General features: G+C 31.1%; 1 protein-coding gene across 3 annotated transcripts in view; it reads left to right on the plus strand.

Annotated features, from left to right (window-relative positions):
* Positions 1-2,937: 2,937 nt before the first annotated feature.
* Positions 2,938-26,111, plus strand: part of LOC107436814 (phospholipid scramblase 2) — a 102,226-nt gene continuing 79,052 nt past the window's right edge. The window contains exons 1-6 of one of the 3 annotated variants that reach the window (XM_087150247.1): positions 2,952-3,263; positions 5,680-5,808; positions 8,356-8,460; positions 9,459-9,536; positions 13,103-13,242; positions 16,355-16,519. In XM_087150247.1, the coding sequence (XP_087006373.1) occupies positions 5,754-5,808; positions 8,356-8,460; positions 9,459-9,536; positions 13,103-13,242; positions 16,355-16,519 (543 nt within the window). In that variant the 5' untranslated portion in view covers positions 2,952-3,263; positions 5,680-5,753. Of the gene's footprint in view, positions 3,264-5,679; positions 5,809-8,355; positions 8,461-9,458; positions 9,537-13,102; positions 13,243-16,354; positions 16,520-26,111 lie in introns of all 3 variants that reach the window. The other 2 variants (XM_087150248.1, XM_087150249.1) reach the window with 2 other exon arrangements.

Genomic DNA, 26,111 nt, shown 5'->3' on the forward strand with positions numbered 1-26,111 from the left:
TAATCTGTGTCAAGTCATCTGTTTTCGGAAAGACAATGTCCAGGTAGTTTCTCAGAACAAAGCGATCTCCAGTGGCTCAGCATACACTTTTGTATGGTAAAAGTTGTTTGTTTTTAGTTCTACCGATCCCTAAAATGTGAGAATTGTTTTTTTTTACGTTCTGTTTATTGATTTTTACGTTAAAAAATTTAATTATTAAAAAAATTAATAAAATAAGTAGATTTTTAATACTATTAAAAAATCTGAGATCAAACTAAACTGATATTAAAAATTTGTGATTTGTCATTGTTTAAGTATGAGATTTGATATGCACTAATTCTACTGTAAATTAAGTTTGATTCAATACGATTAAACGAAGAATTGGTTGGGACCTGGTAGAAAGCACGAAACTGCAATTTTGGTGATTGGGAGGTTTGTGCTTTAGACATGGTACAGAAGGGCTCAAATTCAAAAGTAGTCAAATTCAAACAATGAAAATTGGAGATATTATAAAGAAGGAACTAATAATTTTTAAGAGAAAAAAAAATCTTAAAAAAAAATTTAACTTTATAAATATCATTTTAATAAAACAATGTATATACATATTTTCAATTTAATAAAACAATGTATACCTTTAGAAGTGAGTCCATTAGTAGTGTAGTCCACGAATTGTGTTTCAAAGATCAACCCAGAATGTTTTTTTTTCTTTTACTAAATTATTTTTATTCAAAATTACTCAAATTTCTAAATAAAATCTCAGTTTGATAACAATTTTTATCATGTATTTAGGTACATACAAAGTTTTCTTAAAACAATAAAAAATAAATCTACGTTTTTTGAATAAAGTGTTGACGGAGTTTAGAAACCAAAAACATGTCTAATTTTGAGAAATCCTGTGAACAATATTGATTCTGTAAACAATATCGTAATTTCCTGTAAACAATATTGTATTAAACTATTTAAATCCTGCAAACAATATTGTTTCTTTAATCTTTGTTTGTATGTATTTTATAAATTATTCTAAAAAATAAATTCGTTTTGAAAAAACAATTTTTTTATGTGTTTCATGCAAGTTTATGCATTTTGTGTGGAATGAATCACAAACATGGTACATAGCTATCTATATTGCACTAAAATCACGTTTATTTCTATATGGAAATTGGCAACTAATGTGTCATATACAAATGTTAAAGAATGCAACTTTGCCCCTTAATCCCTTGACGTAGAATTTTTTCAAACATATTTTGAAATTTTTAACATTATTTTGTATTAATTAAAATTGAATAAAGTAAAAAATATTATACCTTTCAGTTTAAAAATTTATGGTTATGATATATATTTTGCACAATAAAATGAATAATAGTTTATTATATATGATATAAAATATATTTATAAGATAATTTATAATTTATAATATAGAATATATTTTGCACATCAGGGAACACCAGTATTATTTCCTGCGATAAAAGTAGAATCTTTCAAAAATGGAACAGTTCTAAACAATATTTCAAATATGCACTTCGTTGCAGATCTAAGAAAAAGAATTATGTATCATCGAATTTTTTTTTAATTTACAGACTCAACTATTGATACATTTTTAAATAAGAATGAAAAAACTATTTCAGACTACTAATGTTGGATTTTATATTTTAGTACAGATAAAAATTCGATTATCTTTTAACGGATTTCTTTAAGTAACCATTAGATTGTTTTTTTTTATAATTAAAAAATAACAAAATATATTTCTGCATGTAACTTAGAATGTTAGAAAAAAATATAAACGGTCACCCATCTGGATCTTAAGGTTAAAAATATGTATATGAACAACATGCATATGCACAACAATATGTACATGCACAATAAATTTAATAATGAAATAAATGTACCACAATCTACTTTTTTCAACTGGAATAAAAAAAAGAGAAGAACTTCTATTTTTGTGTGATCAAACACTCAAAGCGTAAGCCTAGATAGTGCGCATCATTTTCTTACGGGAAATTTTCTATAGTGATGATGGAAGTTATTTATTATCACCTTTTCTGACAAAAATGTAAATTTTACCTTTTTAGAGTATATTTTGTTCTTAAAATTTTAATTTTATTTTACTATTTCTTAATTTGTTTTTAATGATTTTTAATCAATAAATTGCATGTTTATGGAATTTGAAATTTTAAGTTGCTCAAAATTTATTGCAATTTTAATCGCTTTGTTCAACAATTTTTTTAAACTTTTTCCTCGTTTTAAAAAATTAATATCAATCCATTGTTGTAGAAAAATTGCATACCTCTTTAGATTTTCATTTTATTAGCTCGTGCTTTACTTGATGTCAAAAGAAAAAGAAAATCAATAAATAAAATAAAAGAAAGAAAAAAAACGAGAAAAAGAGAATGATAAAATATTGCCGGTTAATTATCTTATTATAAAAAATTTAAATATCTAAATGTTTGTATCAAAATTTTAAGTTGTATAAGAGAGTCAAGAGAGAGAATATATATATATATATATATATATATATATATATATATATATATATATATATATATATATATATATATATATATATATATATTAAAATTTTAATACACGTGTGCTGGTGAGCAGCGTGGTCAAACTTCTCGACTAGTCGCCCCTGAGAAAAAGGGTGTAACAATGTAGTCTCTGCTCGGGGGAATTTATTAAATTTGAAAGAAAATCCATATTTTAAATTTATTCTAAAATTGCATATGAAAATCCCAAAAAAATGTTCCTAATTTGAAAAAAAAAAAATTATGCATTTTAATGACTTATAACAGAATTTGTTGGAGTTCTATTTCCCTTTAACCAAGTATTTAGTTAATGAAAAAGAAATTTTTTTAAATATAATTCATAATATTCATCCAGTAGCAGATTTAGAAATTAAATATATTTAGTCATCGCTTGGATCACTGGTGCCATAGTCCCCTTCCTATCCCCTCGTCATGCCCGCTAGACTCCATGGCTCTTCCCCAGAAAGCAGTCGTTTTTTATTATCTTGTTTGAGTTGTGACGTCATGTGTGCGTATTCGCCCAAAGAAAAATAAATCGAAACTAGCGCCACTCCCTTGTCAAGGGAAACCCAAAACAAATGTCGCACGCGCTTGGTAACCTTTTATATTCATTTCCTCACTAGCTAAGTTTCATTCAGGTTATGGTAGATTAATATAACACATAGATTTCATCATTTGCGTTTCAAATTTCGGTTGTCTAAAAAACTTTATTTCTAAATATTAAAAGGCAGATTTATTGATGAATTCTTTAATGTAGCTGTAAGTAAAACTTATTTCAGCCTATATCTGTGTATTAAATGCGTGTTAGAATTAAAACTGATGAAAATTCAGCTTTGAATAAAATATATAGAAAAAAATATGTTTTTTTTTTTATTATTATTGGAATTATTATAATATTTAATTTGTTTCTTTCATTGTGTCACTTTAAATTTTCCTAATTAAGACAACCATATATTATCATAATTTAATTATCTTCCTGCGTTAACATTAATTTTGACGTATGGAAATTATAATGGAAACCAGTAGGGTGAACATTCTACACTGAAACGTTTGAACTCGTAAGCGTTCGTAAGAAGGTAGAGGGAAGAAAAAAAAGTTGAGCAATTTGAAAGGGAGTGGAATGAACTTGAAAAGTCCATTCAAAACGGAAGGAGGAAAAGATTTGGTGCGTTCTTTTCAATGCATTTTCTTAAAATATAATACAAAGCCACACCTTTCAAACTCATTGAACTCGATGCAGTTTTTTCATCTTCCCACCTTTTTATTAGTGCTGCAAAACCATATTTAAACTGCTCTGGGGTTGTATTTATTAAAGAATTGTATTGAAACTGTTTAATAAATTTATTTAAATATTTTTTTAAAGTGTTTTTTTAAATTTTTTTTGTTCTTTTTTAAAACTATGCATTTTGTTCTCACTTGTAATTCTATTTAATTTTTTCGTGAAAATAAGAACAAATTTGTAAAAATATAGGTTAGTTGCTTTTATAATTATATTTGTATGAATAATAACGTATTTATAAAAGTGCCAGCAGCTAGGAAATGTAACTAATGAACGAAACTGATCGAACCTGATCATTAAGGAGCTTGGCGAGGTTGGGTAACGTGTGCCTTAACCATCATATACTCAGTTATGCATTTTTTTAGACATTCAAACCTATTTAAGTGGATTTTACAAAAATCTTTAAAGAAAAACTTTCTTTAAAATGCATTGAGTTTTTTTATAAATCTTAATTTTTATTTCTTTGAAAAATTAACATAAATTTTTATTTTAATTTAAAGTTAGCATGAATATCAAAATATATCAATATTTCTATTGTATTGATATATTTTGCTTTAGGTATATGAATACAATGTTAGAAAGCACTCTTTTTTGCGGCTATAATGGTGTGAGCTGATGATGAGATTTTATTTCTTCATTTCCTCGCTTCTGGCACTTTTATTAATACGTTATTATTTGTACAAATATAATTATAAAAGCAACTAACCTATATTTTTACAAATTACTTCTTATTTTCACGAAAGATTTGAATAAAATTACAAGTAAACTTTTTAAAAAAATTTCAAAATGTAATTTTTTAAAAAAGAACGAAAAAAAAAGCATTTCAAAAAAATATTTAAATAAATTTATTTAACAGTTTTAATACAATTATTTTAATTTTATTTAAATAATAAACTTTTTTTTTTTTTTACGAAATTTTATTTTTTATTATTTTTTTTTCTACTTTTTTTAGAAATCTTTATTATATTTTTTCTATGTTTTCTCCACATTTTTAACTTATTTTATGAGTTCTATATACATGCAGCTTATGAACAGTGAATAAAACTTATAATTTTTCTTAATTTTCCATGTTTTTTTTCTTTTCTTTTATCCTTTTATTCTCTTTACTGTGTCATTTATATATTTCTCAATCTTAAATGAGTTACGATAGAATAAAAAGTGCTTAAATGAAACATCTCTGTTAGCAAAAAACTATGGAAATCGGACAAATAAAAGGAAGTTTTTGAATAAAGAAGGACGGGAGAAATTGAAATTTAACTGTAGGACTTTTTTTTAAAAATTTGATAACTCATAATCTATTCTACCATTTTTGTTCAAATTTTGGGTTTTGCCATTTAAATTCGTTAATGCAATGTATAAATTTGCATACCTTACAATTCAACTTCTCATTTTCCACAACTATTGCTTAAAATAATAATAATCAATTACTATTTGTTTTTTTCACATAAAATGATACTCGGACATACGAATTTCATAATTTTGTACAAAAATGTATTTTGATTCGCCTGGAAAATTCTCAAGATATGGCGAAATTAAAAAAAAATAAGAGAAATAGGGTCAAAATTTTTAATCGTTCTCCTGTTAAAACTATTGGTACCATATTTCCCAGATTGTAACTTGTCCCATATATTTTTTATGGGTATCAAGTATTCAAATTCGTCGAAAAAAGATATGTTTACATTCTTGTGATATATTTAGTAATTTAAAATATCATTTGTATTAATTAATTAGCATATTTAAGGTTAGGCCCTCGATTAATTAAGATTGAAAATTGAGTGTAAGTGCATGAAATCCGATCAATAGATCGGAAGTTATTCAAAGCGTTCCATTTTTAGTTGCACAATGTTCAAATGCTATTTTCTATAATAAGACCTTTTTTATGTAATTTTTTTAAAGGTCAATGAAGTACTAACGAATTGAGCTTTTCTCAAAGTGATTCTATGGTCAAACCTTAACGCAAAATTCAAAGTATGTCTGATGATTTTAATTCAATACCCAGGGAAGCTGTGATAACAAATCAGCCAGGTGCGTATGATCTAGATATTTATTTGTTTCTTTTACCAAAAATTCCAAAATAATTATCTTTTTCACTCAAGGATTATTTGCATTATAGTCGGTATATTAAATGTTTGCATATTAAATGTTTGAATTAGAATGAAAAATATATTGCGTGGCATTGCCTGCTTCTAAAACCGAATAAGGAACATCAAAACAAGAAATTAAAGAAAAAATATGCACTAAACTGTTGTTTATTGAACGCGACATAAAAAGTTAAATAAATTCAAAGAAAATAGGATTTACTATAAAAGAGCTGACATGGCAGAAAATTCCCTTCTCAGAGAAAGCACTACAGCAGGGTTTTGTGTCTTACAATTATCTTTTCCATAATAGCTGATTTTGTTTGTATTGGAAAGCGTGTAAGTGGCGTGTCTCCGGTTGATATTTTTATGTATAGAGCGAGCCCGAGATTCTGGACATACCATCCATTGTCTAAGAAATTGATTGTTAAGGAAGGGAAATTTGATTATTTAGAATGCCCTCCGGTCGGGACACTGAACTACAGATTGTACAATTAGGACGCACTTGAAAGCTTTTATGCAGCGAATTTTGGCTACCGATTATTTGGTAGAGATATTCGCTTCGCGCAAATGCAATAGTCATCGGAAAAGCGGATGATGATTAATCAAAAGCAGCTGTTTTTATTTTATCTTAGTGGATATCAAAATGACAATTTGAAAACAATATGGATCATCAACACATTTCAAAATTTAGCATTATCACATACTACAGTGTTTCCCAAACTTATGACTTTTGTGTACCCTTTCTAAATTTTTCGTAGCGCTGTGTAGCACTACCAAAAAAATTAATCCATTTTTAACAATAAGAAATTGCACAAAAGTTAAAAATCACAACTAGCTGTTGATGCCACTAATTATTAACTGTTAACTCTGCAAAAAATGGCCAATAGAAAAATCAAGGTCGTAAATTTTCATGGCTAGCTTTGTTTTTAAATAAAATTTTTTGAAATGTTCTTTTGTTGCGAAATATTTCGCATAAGAACGCGTACCCCCGCTAAACTGTTCCCGTACCCCTGGGGTACGCGTACCACACTTTGGGAAACACTGACATATTAGAAGTTTCCTAGCAGTTGACTTTTTTAAGAGGACATTAGGAGAGAAATATCTCGTATGACAAATTTATTTTTTGCACAATGACGAATGATTGGTAAATACGAATTGTTTCATACATTGAGTTTCATTTATGTTTACTTTAAATATTAAAACACGAAATTCTTTTAGAAAAATTGTACCAGTTCGTTTTAATTTCATTATTATTATTGGATTCATTTGCTTACAAATAAATACAACTAATGTTTAAAATCAATTTTTTTTTTTATTTTACTATATCAATTGTGTTTTTCTCGTAAAGTATGCAGATTTTTTTAAAAAGAAATCTGTATTTGCTTCTAAAAACTAATCAGTAATAACGTTTATCCAAGATCATCTTATGAGTGAGTTCTTCTTTGAAATCAGCGATGCGAGAATATCTAAGATTTATTGAAAAAATCTTATGCATCATAGAAAAAAGTAACCCACAGTGTAAGTCATCGAGAATTAATTAATCAATAAATAAAAGTATCATAGTGTTCCCCTCAATTTATCCATAATGTGACAATTTTTATTTATTTATATGAATATATGCGATATAATTATCAGTTATCATGTTTTTCTTATTCAAATTTTTGATTTTTTTAGATATTTTTAATGCTTTATTTCGGATTGTTTATTAAAACTAATCTTAATAATAACAAAATTTGCGCAATGCCTGTCTACTGTGCTTATTAACTCACTAATACCTAGTCTTGGAAAATGGCCAAAAAAAAAAAACATGAATATACAAATGTTGTAGTTTATATCAAATGAATATCTTTCTATTATCTACCTCTAAGCTTTAAAAAAGAACTTTGCAATATGACTTCAAGCTGAAAAATATGTTATTATTATTATTATGGTTGACAAAACTGTCGTTATAACCACGATGAAACACTTGTTTCTTTCTCTTTGCATTTTCATACCTACGAGAAGCTGTGATTTTAAAAGTTGCAATTCCAACGAATAAGCATTTAAAAAATGTAGAAAAAAGGTGCACAACTAAAAAAATTGGGAAACCTCAAAATACGATGTTACTCTTAAAACATTCTGTAAATTAACATTGGCAACAAAAACACCACACATTTAATATTTTCTTTTTGTGTTCCGTTTTGATAATTTGATTTCAATATTGTCAATTTGACAATTAATAGTGAAATATTGACAATTGTCATTCGACAACGTTTTATTATAAGTGTTTTATTGGCTTGACTTATTTACTTCAAGTCTTTAAAGGTGCATAAACGCGTTTTTTAGACTTGAAGTCTGTTCAAGAGCATCCTTGCACATGAGAACATTTTGAAAATTTTTGTATGTGTGACCAAACAAAGTTTTTGATGATATGTAGAAAATGCATTTTGATGTGATAATCAAATATTGAAATATATTTAATTTATACTTAAAGTCATATTTTCTGCTTCAGGTGTAAATGACAGCAGAATTGAATCGTCGGAGAACAATCGCTTGCTCAGATATCTTTCGGCGGTTGATAAACTTATTGTGTGTCAAAAGGTTCTAACCCACGAAGGTAATATATACATTATCTTTCAGTATTTACTTTAGCCAATAAAAATTATTCACAATGTAATATTATCATTTATTGCTCGAAGATCTTCATTTTTTGGACAACCTTCTGCGCGAATGCAATACGGTCGGAAATTGACGCATTTAAGTAACGCATGATGTCCAGCGATATCTCGTTTCTGAGAGCTCTACCTTGAGTGGCGACGCATATGACTGCAAGATGTCACTAACTTATCGCTAGGCTGTCTTCGCTCTCTGGATCAATATTGGGAATAATATTGATCCAGAGAGCCAAGACAGCCAAGCGATAAGTTAGTGACATCTTACAGCTGGTGTAATGGATGGCACGCCATACCATTACACCAGCTGTATAAGCTCTGTGTTGCAGTACAGTGGAGGCAGGAGTGACACTCACCTACCGTTGCAGTTCCGCTGTGGACTGATCATTAAGACACGGTTCACAGAAGATCACCGGGTGGGAGACCACTTGGATCAGTCTGCGTAGAGACCGAGGGTGTGCGGTATGGGTCCTCGTTAAACTGTTCTACCGTAAAGTGCTCGACTTCTCGTGCAGGTCGTTGGGCTAACGAAACGGGGTGCCATTCCCTCTGCAGAGGATCAAAATTGTGATGGCTTGTCTTCGGATCATCCTCAGGAATGTTTCCCAGACCGTCGCCAATAGCCCATTGTGCAGCTGTAGTGCGACGTAAATTAACTACAACAACAACACCTACAGTTGCCACCGTTTGGAGAGGCGTTGCTCTTGACAGAATTTGACTACAACCGAATGGAATCAGGTCGTCTTCAGTGATGAATCCAGATTTAATTTGAGTAGTGATGACCGTCATGTATGAGTGTGGATTCACGAAATATACGAGTTTTAATTTAATTTTAAAAACCAGTGTATTTCAATCGTCACATAAATATGAAATCATAACGTTAACTTCATTTTTATTGTATTTTGTCAAGTAGAATCTTACAAATGTGTACTTATTATTTCAGGATGGACGAATTGCGGGTACAAAAATTCATATACTATTAAAGACAGTATAGGACGAGATGTTTACAAGGCTATTGAAAGTTTGTTAACTTATGGATTTGTTATTTTTTATTTCTTATGAAGCAATTAAACGTAATTAGAAAATCGAAATGCGTCAAAAACTCTTCAGCCCATTCTTTTAGATAAACAATTTTCGGTAATATATATATATATATATATATATATATATATATATATATATATATATATATATATATATATATATATATATATATATATATATATATATATATATATATATATATATATATGACCATTCTGCTAATAACATGTAGGACCACCTTTTGCCCTAAAAACTGCCAGCTCCCGCCGTGGCATTGATTCCTCAAGGTGTTGATAGGTAGTCTGAGGTATCTGCTACCAAGCGCTCACCAACTGATCCTGCAATTCCCTTACATTGCGAGGGGGTAGCGTGGCAGCACGAATTTGGTTTTCCAAGTAGGACCACAAATGCTCTATTGGATTAAGGTGAGGTGAATTTGGGGGCCAAGACATGACTTAAGAGTCAATGGAATGTTCCTCGACGATTCGACCCTTATGACATGGTGCATTATCCTGTTGGTAAACACCATCCCCCGCAGGAAAAACTGTTGCCATGAATGGGTGAACCTGGTCTGCAACTATGTTCAAGTTCCATGAGGATTATGGGTTCTAATGTGCCCCATGAAAACATTGTTCCTGGCGAGAAACCATGAAAACCTGGGCTGTTACAGATGCAGGGTGGTCATAATGTAATGGCTATATATATATATATATATATATATATATATATATATATATATATATATATATATATATATATATATATATATTGTTTTTTAATGACAGACAAATTGAATTTGCGTTTCCGTAAACTTAGAATATATGTCTTTTTTTCCCTAAATAAGATAAACACATTATTTATTGACCCATTTTTCGTTGTATTTTACTTCTGGCACAAATTCTTTTCTGATCACCCTGTATGTTTATTCATGAACTTTATTTCATACATTTCCGTTCAGTTTTTTTAATCCTAAAAGCAAATAAATACGGCTAAGCATGTTTGTTACATGAGTACAAAATAAGTTCCAACTCTGCAAAGGCAAATTGAAAAATATGAATAGAAGAAACAGAGTAATAATGCGAAATAAAATACAGAACACCGAAATGAAGTTTGATCTAGATATCGCAGTATCAAACAAGACCCAATCTTTATAGTATTAGAAGATAAGCATAAATCTTATTCTAGATTTATCTAATCTTCTAGATTTATTTTTTCTGAAGTAGAGGATGATTCTAGTTACGAAGTCACACATAGGAACGTACTTTCCTTGCGTAAAATGTACCTTGCTTTTAACAGATTCAGATGAGATTTTCGATCTTCAAAATATGGATAGAGGTATCCCCAATGGTTGAGGTTGCATTTTGTGTATATTTACAATTCTAAATTTTTTTTAATCGTCGTTAAATAATAAAATAAATAATATTATAAAACTATATTGTCCTTTAAATTATTTTTAAATAAATGAATTTTACAATATTGCGTGCTAATTTTTTTTTTTGATTCGCTTAAATGCACACATGTTCATAAATAAAGAATAAATCAGAATCGCACGAAAATTGAACTCGCTATCGAAGTCAAAATTCTTGATTGTCCGTTCAAAACATTTTGATGGTTTTATATTGGTTTTAGTGCGATTCACGATTGCCCAACATCATTTGATGGTCACCATCATCCAACATTTTCCATTATGCGTTCATGGATTTTGATATGGCAACAAACTTCCATAATTCGATGATTGAAAATGATACTTTAATGCTATAATGGTTAACTAACAATAGAAGTTTGATTCTCATGAACCAACAATCCATGATGGTTCCAACTATACATTTCCATGATGGCTTAGTGGGAATTCTTGTTGGTTCTCAGGAATATACCATCAAAACAATTTTTTTTAATGTTGGACAGTCATAAATCAGTTCGAACTCCTATATTGGGATGATGGTTGTTCATGATCATCCCATTTGATTTCTAGGAAAGGATGAGGAAATTTCTTCCGGATTAACATGAACAAATCATCAAAACAAGTTGCTATTCTTATGTTGGACCATCATAAATCAGTCGAAATTCCTACTTTGGGGGTGATGGTTACTTATGTTGGTTACCATCAAAAATATAATGGTTTATGATGGAATTATTGATGATTACCATCAAGATTATGTTGTTTCATCAATGGAAAACCATCAAGCATTTTGACGTGGGAAGTTTAAATTTTACCAGTATAACTACCACGCCCATCCTGAAGAAGAATATGCAAGTTATAGGAAACCACCAGATGACGCCGATAGTATGTCACGATGACGAGACTGTAAGAGAGGGCAAATGAAGAATGGTAGAAAAAAAGTCAAATTGAAGCATGTTGATGATTTTTTTTTGCGTCATAAAACTATTAGCACCCTGAAATGTTGGCCTTTTCTGGTGGAAATAGCTGAGGAACTTGGAATTGCCCAAAAAGTTTTATTTAGGACTTGACAGCGATTCTAAGATGATGGAAATCTCAGTAGATGTTACGTTACTGGTCGCCCCCCTAGTTATAAGCGCCAAATGAAGACTGGTATTTACCAGTAGTTGCCAAAAGAAGCGGAATGTTTAAATCGGAACCATAACAGTCCAAATATATCCGGGCATTATTCTAAAACAACATGTACGTTTGATTACCAGTACCGGTATTCCTCAGGGGTGCCATTTGTGTTTGTCATGGGTGCAGAATTTGTGTTTGTGGACGCCAGTTCTCTTCTAGCAAACAACGTAAACGAATGCCTTCAATCTGAAAATATTAGGAATGGCCAGTATATTTACCTGACTTGAACCCGTTAGAGCATGAATAGGACATGCTTGGCCAATGAGTGTAGCTCGTCAACTACCTTCGACATGTACACCGGAACTTCTAAGAGCATTGCTTGCTGAGTAGGGTATTCTTCCCTAAGATCAACTTGATAATTTGATACTCAGCCTGCCTATGCGTTGTACGGACTGTATTTCATCGTAATGGTGAAATAGAATGTATTTACTATCATATTAACTTTGTAATATTAAGTTTTCGTAAAGGAAATATTACTTTTAATTGCCCCATCGAGCAAAATCATATTTTTCATGAATGATATCATACAAGCACCTTTTTTTATTCCTTATCTTTTGATTAATAAATAGGCTTAATGAATAAGTCAGGTTTGTTTTGTTTCTGAACCTTTATATGCCAGAGCTCACATTATCCCTAATACATTGACAAGAGTGTAGTTACACATGTAGGACGAAGCACATTAAAACTGCATTGAACATAAAGAAATTCAAATTCAGAGTTTCAATAATTAGATCATATTTTCTACATTAGAGTCAAGAATCTAAATCAATTTAAAAGAAAAGAAAAGTACGTTTTCGTGTCTGCTATAGTAACTTAATATATCATCTGCACTAGAAAAATTGCATACTCACGGTTAGCCCTAGAGTTCATTATTAGTGGATCTTAGTGCGTTATTATGCGATCACTACTAGATCAATAATTAAGACAAAAAGTGCAAGCTTAAGTTTCACGCATACTAATTTCAGGTTCAAATTGCTGCATTCGTAACCTATGTCACCAAAAGAGGCCTCTTGACCTAAAAATTGTGGATGAATACCAAACAGAGGTCATTCATCTGTATCGTGGACTGCGCTGCCAGGGTTGCTGTTTTCCATGCTGTTTACAGGTACTTTTTTCTGATTAATTTTTGACTAGTCATACAAAGTGACCACCGTTGAAAATATAATTGGCTTTCTTCGAAAAAACTATGCATATTAAAGGAATGTGATTAATATGTGAAGAATTTCACACGCCAGCTCGCCACCGACGATCAAATTTTAAAACTGGCGAGTAAGTTTCATCTTTTAAAAGAATGAGTTGTGAATTAAACTATATACGACTAAGATCATCATTCTTTGATCATCCTGTTTTAAAGAAATGGCGCGTGGAAGTAATTTGAAATCAAGCGACGGTATTTTTTTCTGAAACAAAAAATGCTTAGAGATCTAGTTTTACTTGATACAATTTTATTTTGGTAAAAATTATTATTACAATAAATATATTTCGATTTTTCAGTTTCTACTCTCTTTTATGGTTACGGTCGCTAAAAGATGGGACACTGATGTGCCTTTTATATATATTTTTGACGCTCTGATTACAAACGGAAACATATTATGGTATTTTTTTAACTATAAAATCTATTAGATTATCGGAATTATATTTGAACTAAAATGAAATGTGTGAAAAGTTTCATACGCCAGCTCGCCACCGACGATCAAATGTTTAAAACTGGCGAGTAAGTTTCATCTTTTAAAAGAATGAGTTTTAAATTAAACTATATACGACTTAGATCATCATTCTTTGTTCATCCTTATACGACTTTGATCATCCTGCTTTAAAGAAATGGCGCGTAGAAGTAATTTGAAATAAAGCAACGATATTTTTTTCTAAAACAAAAATGCCTAGAGACCTAGTTTTACTTGATACAATTTTATTTGGGTAAAAATTATTATTACAATAAATATATTTTGATTTTTAAGTTTCTACTTTCTTTTATGGTTACGGTCACTAAAAGATGTTATACTGATGTCCCTTTTATATATATTTTTTGACGCTCTGATTACAAACAGAAATATATTATGGTATTTTTTTAACTATAAAATCTATTAGATTATCGGAATTATATTTGAATTAAAATAAAAAATAAAAAAGTAGGTTAAAAAATTTTTTTCCATTCATATTTTTTAAAAATTTATTAATTGATTTTGTAAATTGAAAAAAAAATTCAGTGATGAAGAAACTGTATCTCTTAGATCTAAATAAGTGTAAATAAGTGCAAATTTGAAATCTTATTGTTTTGATGATTTTGCTCCTTAACGCAGAAAAAGACACTGATATTTCATGATATATTTCTTAACTATAAGTTATTAAAATGTTAAATATAATATTTTTCACTTATTTTGACCTAAATTAATTCAAAATACTGAGAAAAATATGAAAAAATGTTTAATAAAAATTCTGCGTCGAGATAATAATTTAAAAATTGTTCATATATTATTCATATATGTAACATAGCGGTGAACCAAAACTTTAGTCGTACTAGGATCTTTTGAACTGAAATCAGAAAGTTTCCGAAATCTCACCAAGAAATTTTGAGATATAGAAGAGCTGAAGATGGAATAAAATACAGTAAATAAAAACAGATGGTCAAAAAACAGTTTATTTGACTACAATGAGATGCATTTCTTTTTCTCAAGAAACCATTTTCATGCCTCAGTATCAAATAAAATTGTTTTATAGATTATTTTTTAATACCAAACAGCCACAATAATTATTGGCCATATTCGAGATAGTTTTAGTTAGTATGTTTTTAAATGTAGCTTTCATGTCTCCCTATGTGCTCAATGTTGTTTTCATGTATATTTTTGTTTAAAAAAATGATGATATTCTTAACTAATGGCAACCTGTCATAAATTATTTTTAAAATAGAAGTATGCTGTGGTTGTGTATTTGTGTCGCATTAGATCTGCACAATGGGCCAATGGCGATGGCCTGGTAAACATCCCTGAGGATGATCCGAAGGCATACCATTAAATTTTTAATCCTCTGTGGAAAGCTTGCTCTCTCGCTTCGGTAGCCCAATGACTTGCGCACGAAGTCTAACACTTAACGGTTGAACAGTTTAACAAGGACTGATACCGTACTCTCTTGGTCTCTTTGCATTGACCGCAGCCAGTGATGCTTGACTTCGGTGCTCTACTGGTAACCGTGAAATGATCAGTCCACTGTAGGACAAATAAGTATGTGTTGAGATATTTTGTAAACATGCTTTAAAATATTTAAGTATTCATTGAGATGTTTAAGAGTAAGTTGCAAAAGCTATTTCTCAAATGTTACTTTAATCATTAATGTACCATACAAGTTGGAATTAATTTTTCTGAAAAAATAACTTTTTAAACATCATCTAACTTTTCTTTTAACAATGACACCCATGTTAGAATTTTTTACCATGTATTTCGCGGTTGCTTGCAATTATTTTATTATTAGTATTTTCTTATTGATATAATGGAATAATAATGAAACAAAGAGCAAATAATTTACCTATGGAAATTAAAACTATTTTGAAAACAATCGATAACAAAGGAAGATTCTACAATATTTAGGGGAAAGTCTCCTGCTAAGCAAGTACAGGAAAAACCTGTTAGTGTCAGTTGGAAATGTTAAAAATTTTATCAAATCGTAGTTTGATGAAAACAAATTCTAAAGAGTGGAATCTTTGATAAAAGTTTTCCTAGATATCGCGGAGTGTAAGATTTTAAAATTTTGATCTGTTTACACAGTTGAGCTATTGTTTCTGAAAAAGTATCTTATTAAATATTATTCAACTTTTCTTGTAAAAATGTTTCCCATGTTAGAATTTGTATCATATATTTTACGGTTGCTTGCAATTACTTTATTAACAGTATTTTCTAATTGGTGTAATGGAATAATAATAAAAAGAGAGTAAAATTCACTTATGGGAATTAAAACCATTTTGAAAATAATTGATACCAAAGGAAGATTCTACCACATTTAGCAGACATTTCCCCACAAACTAGTCTGTTGCTTAGCAAGTATAGGGAAAATCTATTTGTGTTGGTCGGTATTCTAAAAAAAATTTCGAAAAATTCTCAATTGTTTAGCAATGAATCATAATTTGATTTAAAAAAATTCTGAACTGAGGAATATTTAATAAAACTTTCCTTAAACATCGCGAAGTGTAACCTAGTGAGATTTTAAAATTTTGGAACTGTTTGCAGCGTTTGGAAATATATTCTCCTCCAAACAACTTGTTGGGAATAGTTCAACAAGAATGGAGTCTATTCTTTCCTGATTTGAGTGTACAGACTGATGAAGGTGAAACTCTGTATAAAATAGGAGGTCCTGTTTGCACTTGGTCTTGTTGTAACAACTCGGATTTCCCTGTAAGTCTCTTAAATTTATCCGTTTATCATTCAAAAAAATAGTTTTTGATAATATGATTTAAACTTTGTTGAATGAAAATCTTATTATTTACTGGTTTAAATTCAATTCAACAAAACTGTATATTAAACAAAATACAAAGTTTAAAATTAAAAATTCATTCACTGGCAACTTTGGAAATTTTGATTGCTTTTGAAATCAGGATGATAAAAAATGCTGTGATGAAATGCATCACAGAGAACCCAGAATTAGTTACGAATTTATTCAACTTTTCATTGAAATTTCTAATTACGTGATTATAATATTTTCATAATTTGAAATATGAAATTTTAATAACAGTAAGGAAATAGTTTTGCTTATTACATAGATTTATAATTTCCTGAGGTACGATAATTTCAGAGGTATGATAAAATGCATCAAAAGCATGAAATGTAATCTTAGAACGTGGGAATCTTAGAACTTATAAGACTAGAGTATGGAATTATAGCTGCACTTATGGGCTATTTAATACTTTGTATTTCAACTTTTATAAATATTGATGTTTTAAGTTGATTGACGTCATTGCTATAATTCTCTGTTGCGTTGAACTCAAAGAGCGAAAGCAAATCAAAATGTGGAATCTTTTAAATATTAAAAAAACTACTCACTGCTATTTAAGTAACAGGTCACCCACTAAAAGAAGAAAAAGTTAGTAATGAAATAAATCGAGATGCTTACATGAAATCAAGTATTTCAAATATCGCATTTTCTTACAAATTTTTAACTATGTTATAATTTAAAATTTAAACTTCAGGATTTCTGGGGACCTAATTAACCTTTATAATACATATAATTAAACATCTGATACAAAGGTGGGGTTTAATCACAAACCTTCCGAGTTATAAAAGTTTATTACTTTATTAAAGGTTTTTTATTAAAGGAAGGATTAAATCGAAACATTAGATTTTGTTTATTAGATACTTTTTACTTATTTTCCATGAAATTATCATAATTTACTTTATGAAATTTATTGTTTTCCTAGTTTTAACTTCACTTTTCTTTTATTAAATTGGATGGCTAACTGAGCTCGTCATTATGGAGAGAGTTTTACAGAGAACACTTGCGAAAATTTTTGTTTTTACATTTCAAATATTTTTTCCTGCAGCTTTTTCGAAAATATTTAATCGTTCATTTTACGATTAACATATTAACTAAACGTGCTTACATGAAATAGTAATCCATAAAAATAAATTGAAGAGTTCTTGAGATTTTCTGTTCCTCTATTATTTAACTCCACAACCGTTTATTCTATCTTTCTGAAGCTAAGACAGAGTCTGGGGGTTTTAACGTTGATTCTCGATCCTGAAATTCTTTTGAAATTTTCAATTAGATCATTTGAGAGAGCTATTAAAAAAATGAAATTTTCTCATCGGTTAAGCGTTAGCCATTGTTTAAGATTAAACTGTAGACGATTCTATTTTTTAAATATTTTAAAGATCACATTAGTGTTGTTTGTTAGGCTTATAGCTCTATTTGATCAAAAACGAAGGATTTTACCTCATGTACTTCTTTATTTTTATTTGTTTCGTCAGATAATTTCAATGATCACATTTAAAGTAGAAGCTTGGGCTCAGTGTTTTAAAAGTTATCTAAAACCTTATTTTAATTTTGAGTTAGATAAATCTTTCAAAATATGTTTCTAAGAGAGATGTCCAAGTCAGAGGCTGAACTACATCATGGAGTGGAATTAACCAATCCATTGTCTTAATTTTGCTATTGTGAATAATGACTAGCCGTTTGCACAATTATTATTGAATGATACCTATTTCCATCCCAATGGAAATGCATTCCTATTGGTTGCTATCTAGCGAATTGATTATTGATGGATTTTCAGTGAACAAATAAGTGAAGGGAAATCAACTTAGACACCTCTATAAAATTAAACAATTTAAAATTTGCTGTAATTGAAATGAATAAAAAAATGTGTTTGTATTAAATAGTAATTTTAACGGAAAGGTGGAAATAATTCGTCTTGAAAAAAAAATCGCCGTACTATTATTCACACAAGTGGCGCTTATTAAATTAAGGTAATAGTTACATATTTAAATAAAAAAGTAAACTATGTATAAAAGCAAAATTAATGGAATAAAGTTTCTTAGTTGACTAGAGGAACTGTAAAAACTCAGCATTCTAATAGTGGAAATAATAATGCGTAGTTATTGTTGATAAAGAGTTAAATTGCGGGGACCCAAGCCCACAATGACCATGCGCTAAAAAATAGATGCCTCGTCGGACAAAGCAGCCAGCTCTTTATTTTGTGAAGTATTCATAAAAGTTTATTTTCTGTTCGCTATAAATGTTTAAGAAATCATGAAGATAAGATGCTTTTAAAAACATTTTATTGTGTAAAATATTTATTTGTAATAGTTTAGAAATACAGCTTGTTCTGAATATACGAATATACATGATATTTTTCCAGGCAGTAAAGCTGGATAAATTGATTATTATTTAAACTATCTTAATTTTAAATGTTGCAAAAACAAAATCAACCTCAGAGAGTAAACTACAGTCATCTCATTTAATGCATAATTAATATTTTCTTACACAAAATATTATCACAAAATACAGGATAACAAAGATGTAACAGCAGTTCTTTGAAGTTAAAAGGAATGAAATTTATAGAGAATTAATCAAATTAATGAAAATATCAAATTTTTTTTCAACTGAAATAAAATCCCATTGTTATACATATAAACTAAATAAACTTTCACAACAAGAAACAGTCTTTATTTAAAACAATTCTCTTAATAAAAGCAATAATGACTAAAAGTATAGCAGGTAATTTTTTTGCATTCGTTTTTCTACATACACATCTGTTTTTTTTTATAAGGAATAAAGCTTTTAACTCTATTCTACTCAGTATTTTTCTCCCAGCAAAGTTGCAGTTACGAAGTTTCCTATACTTTACAAATACGGTTACCTGGACATATTCTTTTACATTTAATAACTAAACTTGAATTTAATCCTTTTCTCGGAAGCCATTTGTAGCGGAAATCAAATTTCGTATCTATTCTTTCTTTAACATGCACATTTACATAATATTCAATAACCACTATAAATTTTCTACAATGTTTATAAAATAGACTACTCAATTTAGTTAAATAGAAAGAGAATTATAACTTTGGTAATAAATTATAACTGTTGCTAACCTAACTATGGATTTCTAACTCATTCTTGGCAAATTCTTTGCTATTTTCTCAATGCCAATACTTATTATAAAAAAAAAACTATGAATCAAGAAACTAGCTAACGTACTAAAATTGAGTCCTAAGTTTCTAATATCTCATTTAAAGCTCTTCTTTCGCTATTCCTCACTCGTATTCTTCCTTAGCCCCGTCCTTTTCTTCCTAATCCTGCTGATCCATCACTCCTGTTTCTCCACATCCTGATCCACAATTTCTATTTCCTGTTCCTCAACTTCCTGATCCTCCCCCATTTCCGTCTCCTATTCTTCAAAACTTCTTAATACTCTTCTGTGTGATCCTCCATTTCCATCTCCTGTTCCTCAAATTCATGATCTTCCTCCATTTTCATCTCCTGTTCCTCCATTTCCTGATTAGCTTTCACCCTTGATCCTCTGAATAATCCAGTAAGAAACTTAACTCCGTCTGCAGTTCCTCCACTCCCGTCTGCTGTGGATAGCGAACCTCGAACACTAAATCCTAATTCTTCTTTTATTCTATTAACTGAGATAAAAAAAAATTCCAACAGGGTGTTTCAGTACAGCAGTTGAAAAATTTAAAGTGGAGGGTAAGGTACATCATAAATATTAAAATAACACATTGACGAAAATGTCTCCTTATGTATAATTTTGGCCATATATATATATATATATATATATATATATATATATATATATATATATATATATATATATATATATATATATATATATATATATCCGCTCGCCAACCCCCGATAATTACTGAACAATTACATTTTTGTTCGAATGAAATTAAAGCCGTTTTCCAGGAGATTAGCTGGCAATTTTTCTGCACTAGCATCACATAGAGAAAACATGATAGGATTGTAAAATGTCAGAGGTCCTTATTATCAGCATTATAAACTTATATAAAGCAATTTTAAAACAAACAATATTATAAACTTATATAAAGCGAGGAAGCAATATTATTTAACACATTACTACAGGGCATTAGCCGGTGATCCGAAGCACAGGTGGCAGAGCCTAACTCGGGTAGACTATATTTGAGGGTGCCCCTTGATTCTCGCGAAGTTGTGATCGCGGTTGATCGCCAAGCTGGGCGATGTTAAAACCCAATCGTGATTCTGATTGGTTAAGATTTTAGCGTTATTTTTAAATGTTCAATGGTATATGAAATTTCAGAGGTCCTTTAGTTCTACGTTGGATACCGCCTGGCAAGGTTACTTTTGCTTCTGGTCAATAAGATCGAAGATATGTGGGCAGCCATAAAAAGGGACTTTAGAAAAAAATATCATCACCAGTCCGGTACCACAGACGCCATTTTCGATTCGTATTTCGCCGAATTTATGTGGCGATGGAGGTAGTACACAGATTCTATTCATGATAAATTTAGACAGTATCTAACTGCTATTAGAGAATTCGGTGCACCTAAATCTGAGGATATTCAAACTTAACGAAGAAGTGAGTTGTTTTTTTCCTTTTCTTTCTAGGCTTACTCCATTAATTTTTGTTTCGATTCAAAATTCATTTTATTGGGTTTATTAATTTTGCTCATATCGGGTTCATTGCAATTTTATAAAGTTTCGGCCGATGTTTTGTTGCAATTTTCCAATGTTGTATTGAAATATCATTATATTTTGGCAGCCATTTTTGTTACCACGGTGTTCCGCGCAAACAAGAATGGTGCCAAACATAAGTCGCCAACTTCACCGAGTAGCACCCTCAAGTATATTTTTACCCCTAACTCAAATCATTGTTGATCTTATAGGACGTCGTACGCTCCCTATATGGTGTTTCATCCCCCTCCAGTAATTTAAACTTTTAACTGAAAACAATTAAAACCTAATGAAAAAAAACTTTAAAATCTGGCAAACAAATTAAAACATGTAATATTAATAAGTTGATGCTGAGTAATATTTCTTAAGCAAAAACCATTGCATGTAATTGCCCAATTAACTTCAGTACTGTCAACTGACAAAATGTTTTAGTTTCAATCAGACAAAAAGCAAATTATGTAATAAAATTATATGTAACTAATATTCGACAAATTAAATTAAGCAATTTTAATTTTTTTTTGTCATATTGAATATTAATAAAAAAACAAATGTAAAATTAAATAATTATGTTATCAATGATCAATAAACATTTTTGTCTGAATTGTTATAAAAAAATAAGGTAAAAACAATAAAATTAAAAGTTATTTGCAATAGATCTCTGAATACTCACAAAATCTAGCTATGTACATTTTTCATCATTTTGTGTACCAATGATTTGCACTTTTATGCATTATTTAAGAAATATCTCAAAAAAATATGAACTGTTAATTAATATTTCTGGCTGAACGATTTTTTGAAAGTAAGTAAAAAGCAATTAAAAGTAAGGAAAAACAATGATAAAATTAATAATTATTTACCAAACCTCCTTATATACAAGATTTTTTATCAATTTCTTTTCCATATTATTCGTTTTCATTTAAACGTCTTGACTCTTCAACGTTTCGTCGCCGCGCATTCCGCCGCCGCGTATTGATAGCACTACGATTACTTTCCAGGTTATTTTGTGCTGCTGAATTATGTTCAGCTTTATGTCGTTGGTGATATCGCCTAAGATATTCACGGTCATCCATTTTTTTTATAAAACATATAAGTATTTTAAAGTAGACTCTGTTCAATATATTTCACACATCCAATACAAAATAAAAATTCGCAACAAGATTTAGCTGGTAAGTTTAGTTGTAACACTTCTGCAGACGGCATTATTAAAAATTATTATTTTTTCACGCACATGCGTACTCAATTTTGATTGGCTGTTTTGTGCGTTACTAACCAGAAGTCTTCTGTGATTGGCTATGTGTTATCATACCACTCTCTTCTTATAAAGATATATATACACTGAAGAGCCAAAGAAACTGGTACAGGGATGAGCATGCAAATAAAGGGGTATGGAGCCAATCAAAGTACAGCGCTGCAATCGGTAACGCGTATATAAGACAACGAGTGTCTAGCACAGTTCTTAGATCGGTTACTGCTGCTACAATGCCAGGTTATACAGATTTAAGTGAGTTTAAACGTGGTGTTATAGTCGGCGCACGGCAGATGGGACATAGCATCTCCGAGATAGCAATGAAATATGGATTTTCACTTACGACCGTTTCACGAGTATACCGTGAGTATCGGAAATCCGGTAAAACATCAGATCTACGACATCTCTGCGGTCGTAAAAAGGATCATGCAAGAACGAGATCAACGACGATTGACGAGAATCATTAAACGTGACAGACGTGCAACCCTTCCACAAATTGCAGCAGATTTCAATGCTGGGCCATCAACGAGTGTCAGCGTGCGAACCATACAATGAAACATCATGATTATGGGCTTTCCATACGGGCTTCCCTACACGATATTAGGAAGGTATGCCAGTTTTTCTGGCTCTTCAGTGTATATATAAACTCATGTTTTTGAAAATTGCAACACCATGAAGGACTCACGCGAGTCAGCTGAAATTTTCAAGAAATGCAAAGTAGACCATAATATGCAAATGATTAGAATTTCAGACCCGTAGCGCATGCGTATGTTGAGCAGCGCCCTCTGAACGGCGGGTGGATCCGAATAAATAGACGGCTGAAGCGAGGCATTTATGGTTATCGATGGTTATCAGCTAGTGGCAAACGTTAGTTCAGACTTTACTTATGCCTCTTCGACGAAAGAGAGCGAGATTTTAACAACTTACGGAGTTTGAAAGAGAGAGAATCATCGGCCTTCGTGAAGCTGGATTGTCTTATCGTGCAGTAGCCGCTCGTGTGCAGCGTAACAGAAGCACAGTGATGCATGTTTGGAAGCAGTGGACGGACGAGTGTCAGACAACTCGGAAATCCGGGAGTGGACCCCGAAATGTCACGTCAGCTCGCGATGATAGACACCTGGTCCGCATGGTGCTAACAGACCGTACGGCTCCCTCTAGACAACTGGCAGAACAGTGGTCAATAGCTACAGGTGTTTCATTGTGTGCTTCATCAATTCGTAGACGTCAACAGCAGCGTGGACTGCGCGCAAGGACTCCTTTATACAGGATCACCATCACGGTAAACCATAGCCGCCTGCGGCTACAATGGGCCAATCAGCAAAGGAACTGGCGTGCTGATTGGCAGCGTGTCGTGTTTTCTGACGAATCCCGCTTTAATTTGTGGTACCATGATGGCCGCATTCGTGTCCGACGCTATGCCGGTGAACGCCACCTTCTGGAGTGCATTATCGAAAGCCACAGTGGACGAACACGCGGAGTTATGGTCTGGGGTGCCATAGCATATCATGGACGATCTTAATTGCTACGAATTGTGGGTAATCTGAAAAACAACCGGTACATCAGGGAAGTTTTACAGCCCCAAGCTGTTCCCTTCCTTCAAGCCTTGCCAGGCGCTGTATTTCAACAAGACAATACCCGTCCTCATATTACTAGGATTGTTCAATCCTTCCTTGCATTGCGACAGGTACAGCTTCTTCCTTGGCCTGCGTATTCCCCTGATATGTCACCGATTGAACATGTGTGTCATTTCGTTGGTCGGTGCCTTACTCGTGATCCTCGTCCTGTTGCTTCTACGAACGAACTTTGGGTACACATGCAAGCTATATGGAATGCTCTTACTCAGACAGGCATTCAAAATTTGCTTGACTCCATGCCACGTCGTGTAGCAGAGCTTTTTGCGGTGCGTGGTGGCTACACAACATACTGATTTCGATATCTTGTTATTGTTTGTTTGCTTTGAAAGTTTAATCATTTATTTGTACCACTACCACTCAACTGTGTAGTGAATTTCATTCAATTATGACGATTCCTTCATGGTGTTGAATTTCACAAACAGGATTTTTTATATATATATATATATATATATATATATATATATATATATATATATATATATATATATATATATATATATATATATATATATATATATATATATATATATATATATATATATATATATATATATATATATAAATTTCCCAGCTCTTGTACCTTTTTAAGAGATGTAAAATACTTATTATCACAGCGTTTATAGTAGGTACCATGGTACGAATAGTAATATTTGTGGTACCTTATTTAAACAGCACCAATTACTATTACATCAATAGTGCTTTTAGTGACGTTGTTACACTCTTAGAATACCCAAGGGTCATTATTTTACAAATTTTGCAAAGCAAAGTTTGGGTGTTTCAAAAAGTATGTGTAGAATTATAGGTGTTACAAAAAATATTCAAATAACATTTTTCTAATTAAAACTCGAAATTCCACATTTCTCACAATCTAGCGTCATTTTATTTTCCGATTTTGTTAAATATTTTAGAGTATTTTGATTCTGAAAATGTAGCTAACTACTTTGCACCAAAATTAGTTAAGTGAAACAACACAAGATAATTCCTTGGTGTCAGATATAGTGAGACACCAGGAATTCACCGTTTCTAAACTTTAGGTCAAAAATAGTTGGGTCAACATGTCGATATAGCTGGAAATGAGATTGCTGACTGTTTGGCCAAAGCAGGTGCTGAAGAGGCCATTACGACTCTCGCTCCTCTTACTTACTTGGAGCATTTTTCTAATTGTAAGGCAAAGAATACGGCCATTTGGAATGTCCCGCCGAAACACTCATGGTATCAGAGTAGGTGCCCAGGCGGCTCCTTGGCTCGGGGCAGCAGTAGACGAGAACAAACTGCCATTACTAGTTTCCTCAGTGGACAGCTGTCAAATATGACTTATATCGATGGTAACAAACATTTCGAATTCTGCACTAAGTATTCTGCTGCCCAGGCCTCCCCTGACCACATTTTATCTTGTCTGGGACTTACCAGGCAGGACTTGTTTCAAGTCCCCCTGTTGGTGCTGGATTTTCTTAGAGCGAACGAGCTTATGGACCTGATCTAGCTCTGCTGGTCATGGGGATGAGAACAACAACAATATTGAAATCACCACCAAGCAAGTAATTATACGTTAATAATAAAAAAGAATATGAAAATGCTTTAAATTATTATTATGTAAATGCATGAAAAATGCCTGCTGATGAAAATAAAAAACAATGACCACTCATACGCACTGTTTACTATTGCTCTTGAACGCTGTTGAAAAGTGTGTGGAAGTCATCAAATCCAAACCAAGACCCATCTTTCCGATGGGTTAGAATCAATAAATCGGTAATGATTAGCATAGCAAAATCATGCACAAAATTAAAAACATATCCGATCATTGAGAATAGTTCTATTACTCGAAACCAACTCCTGATAGTTAAAAAAAAATACCGTAATCAACAATTTTCTCCTCAATGCTGAAGCTTTAGAGATAGCGAAATTTCTTCTTGAAGATGTTCTGTAAAAGCATGCTTCTCCAGGAATCCTAATCTC

Source organism: Parasteatoda tepidariorum, chromosome 8 (assembly GCF_982258835.1).
Source record: "Parasteatoda tepidariorum strain Cologne lab strain chromosome 8, Ptep-v5.0, whole genome shotgun sequence".
In the NCBI taxonomy this organism is placed as follows: Eukaryota; Metazoa; Arthropoda; class Arachnida; order Araneae; family Theridiidae; genus Parasteatoda; species Parasteatoda tepidariorum.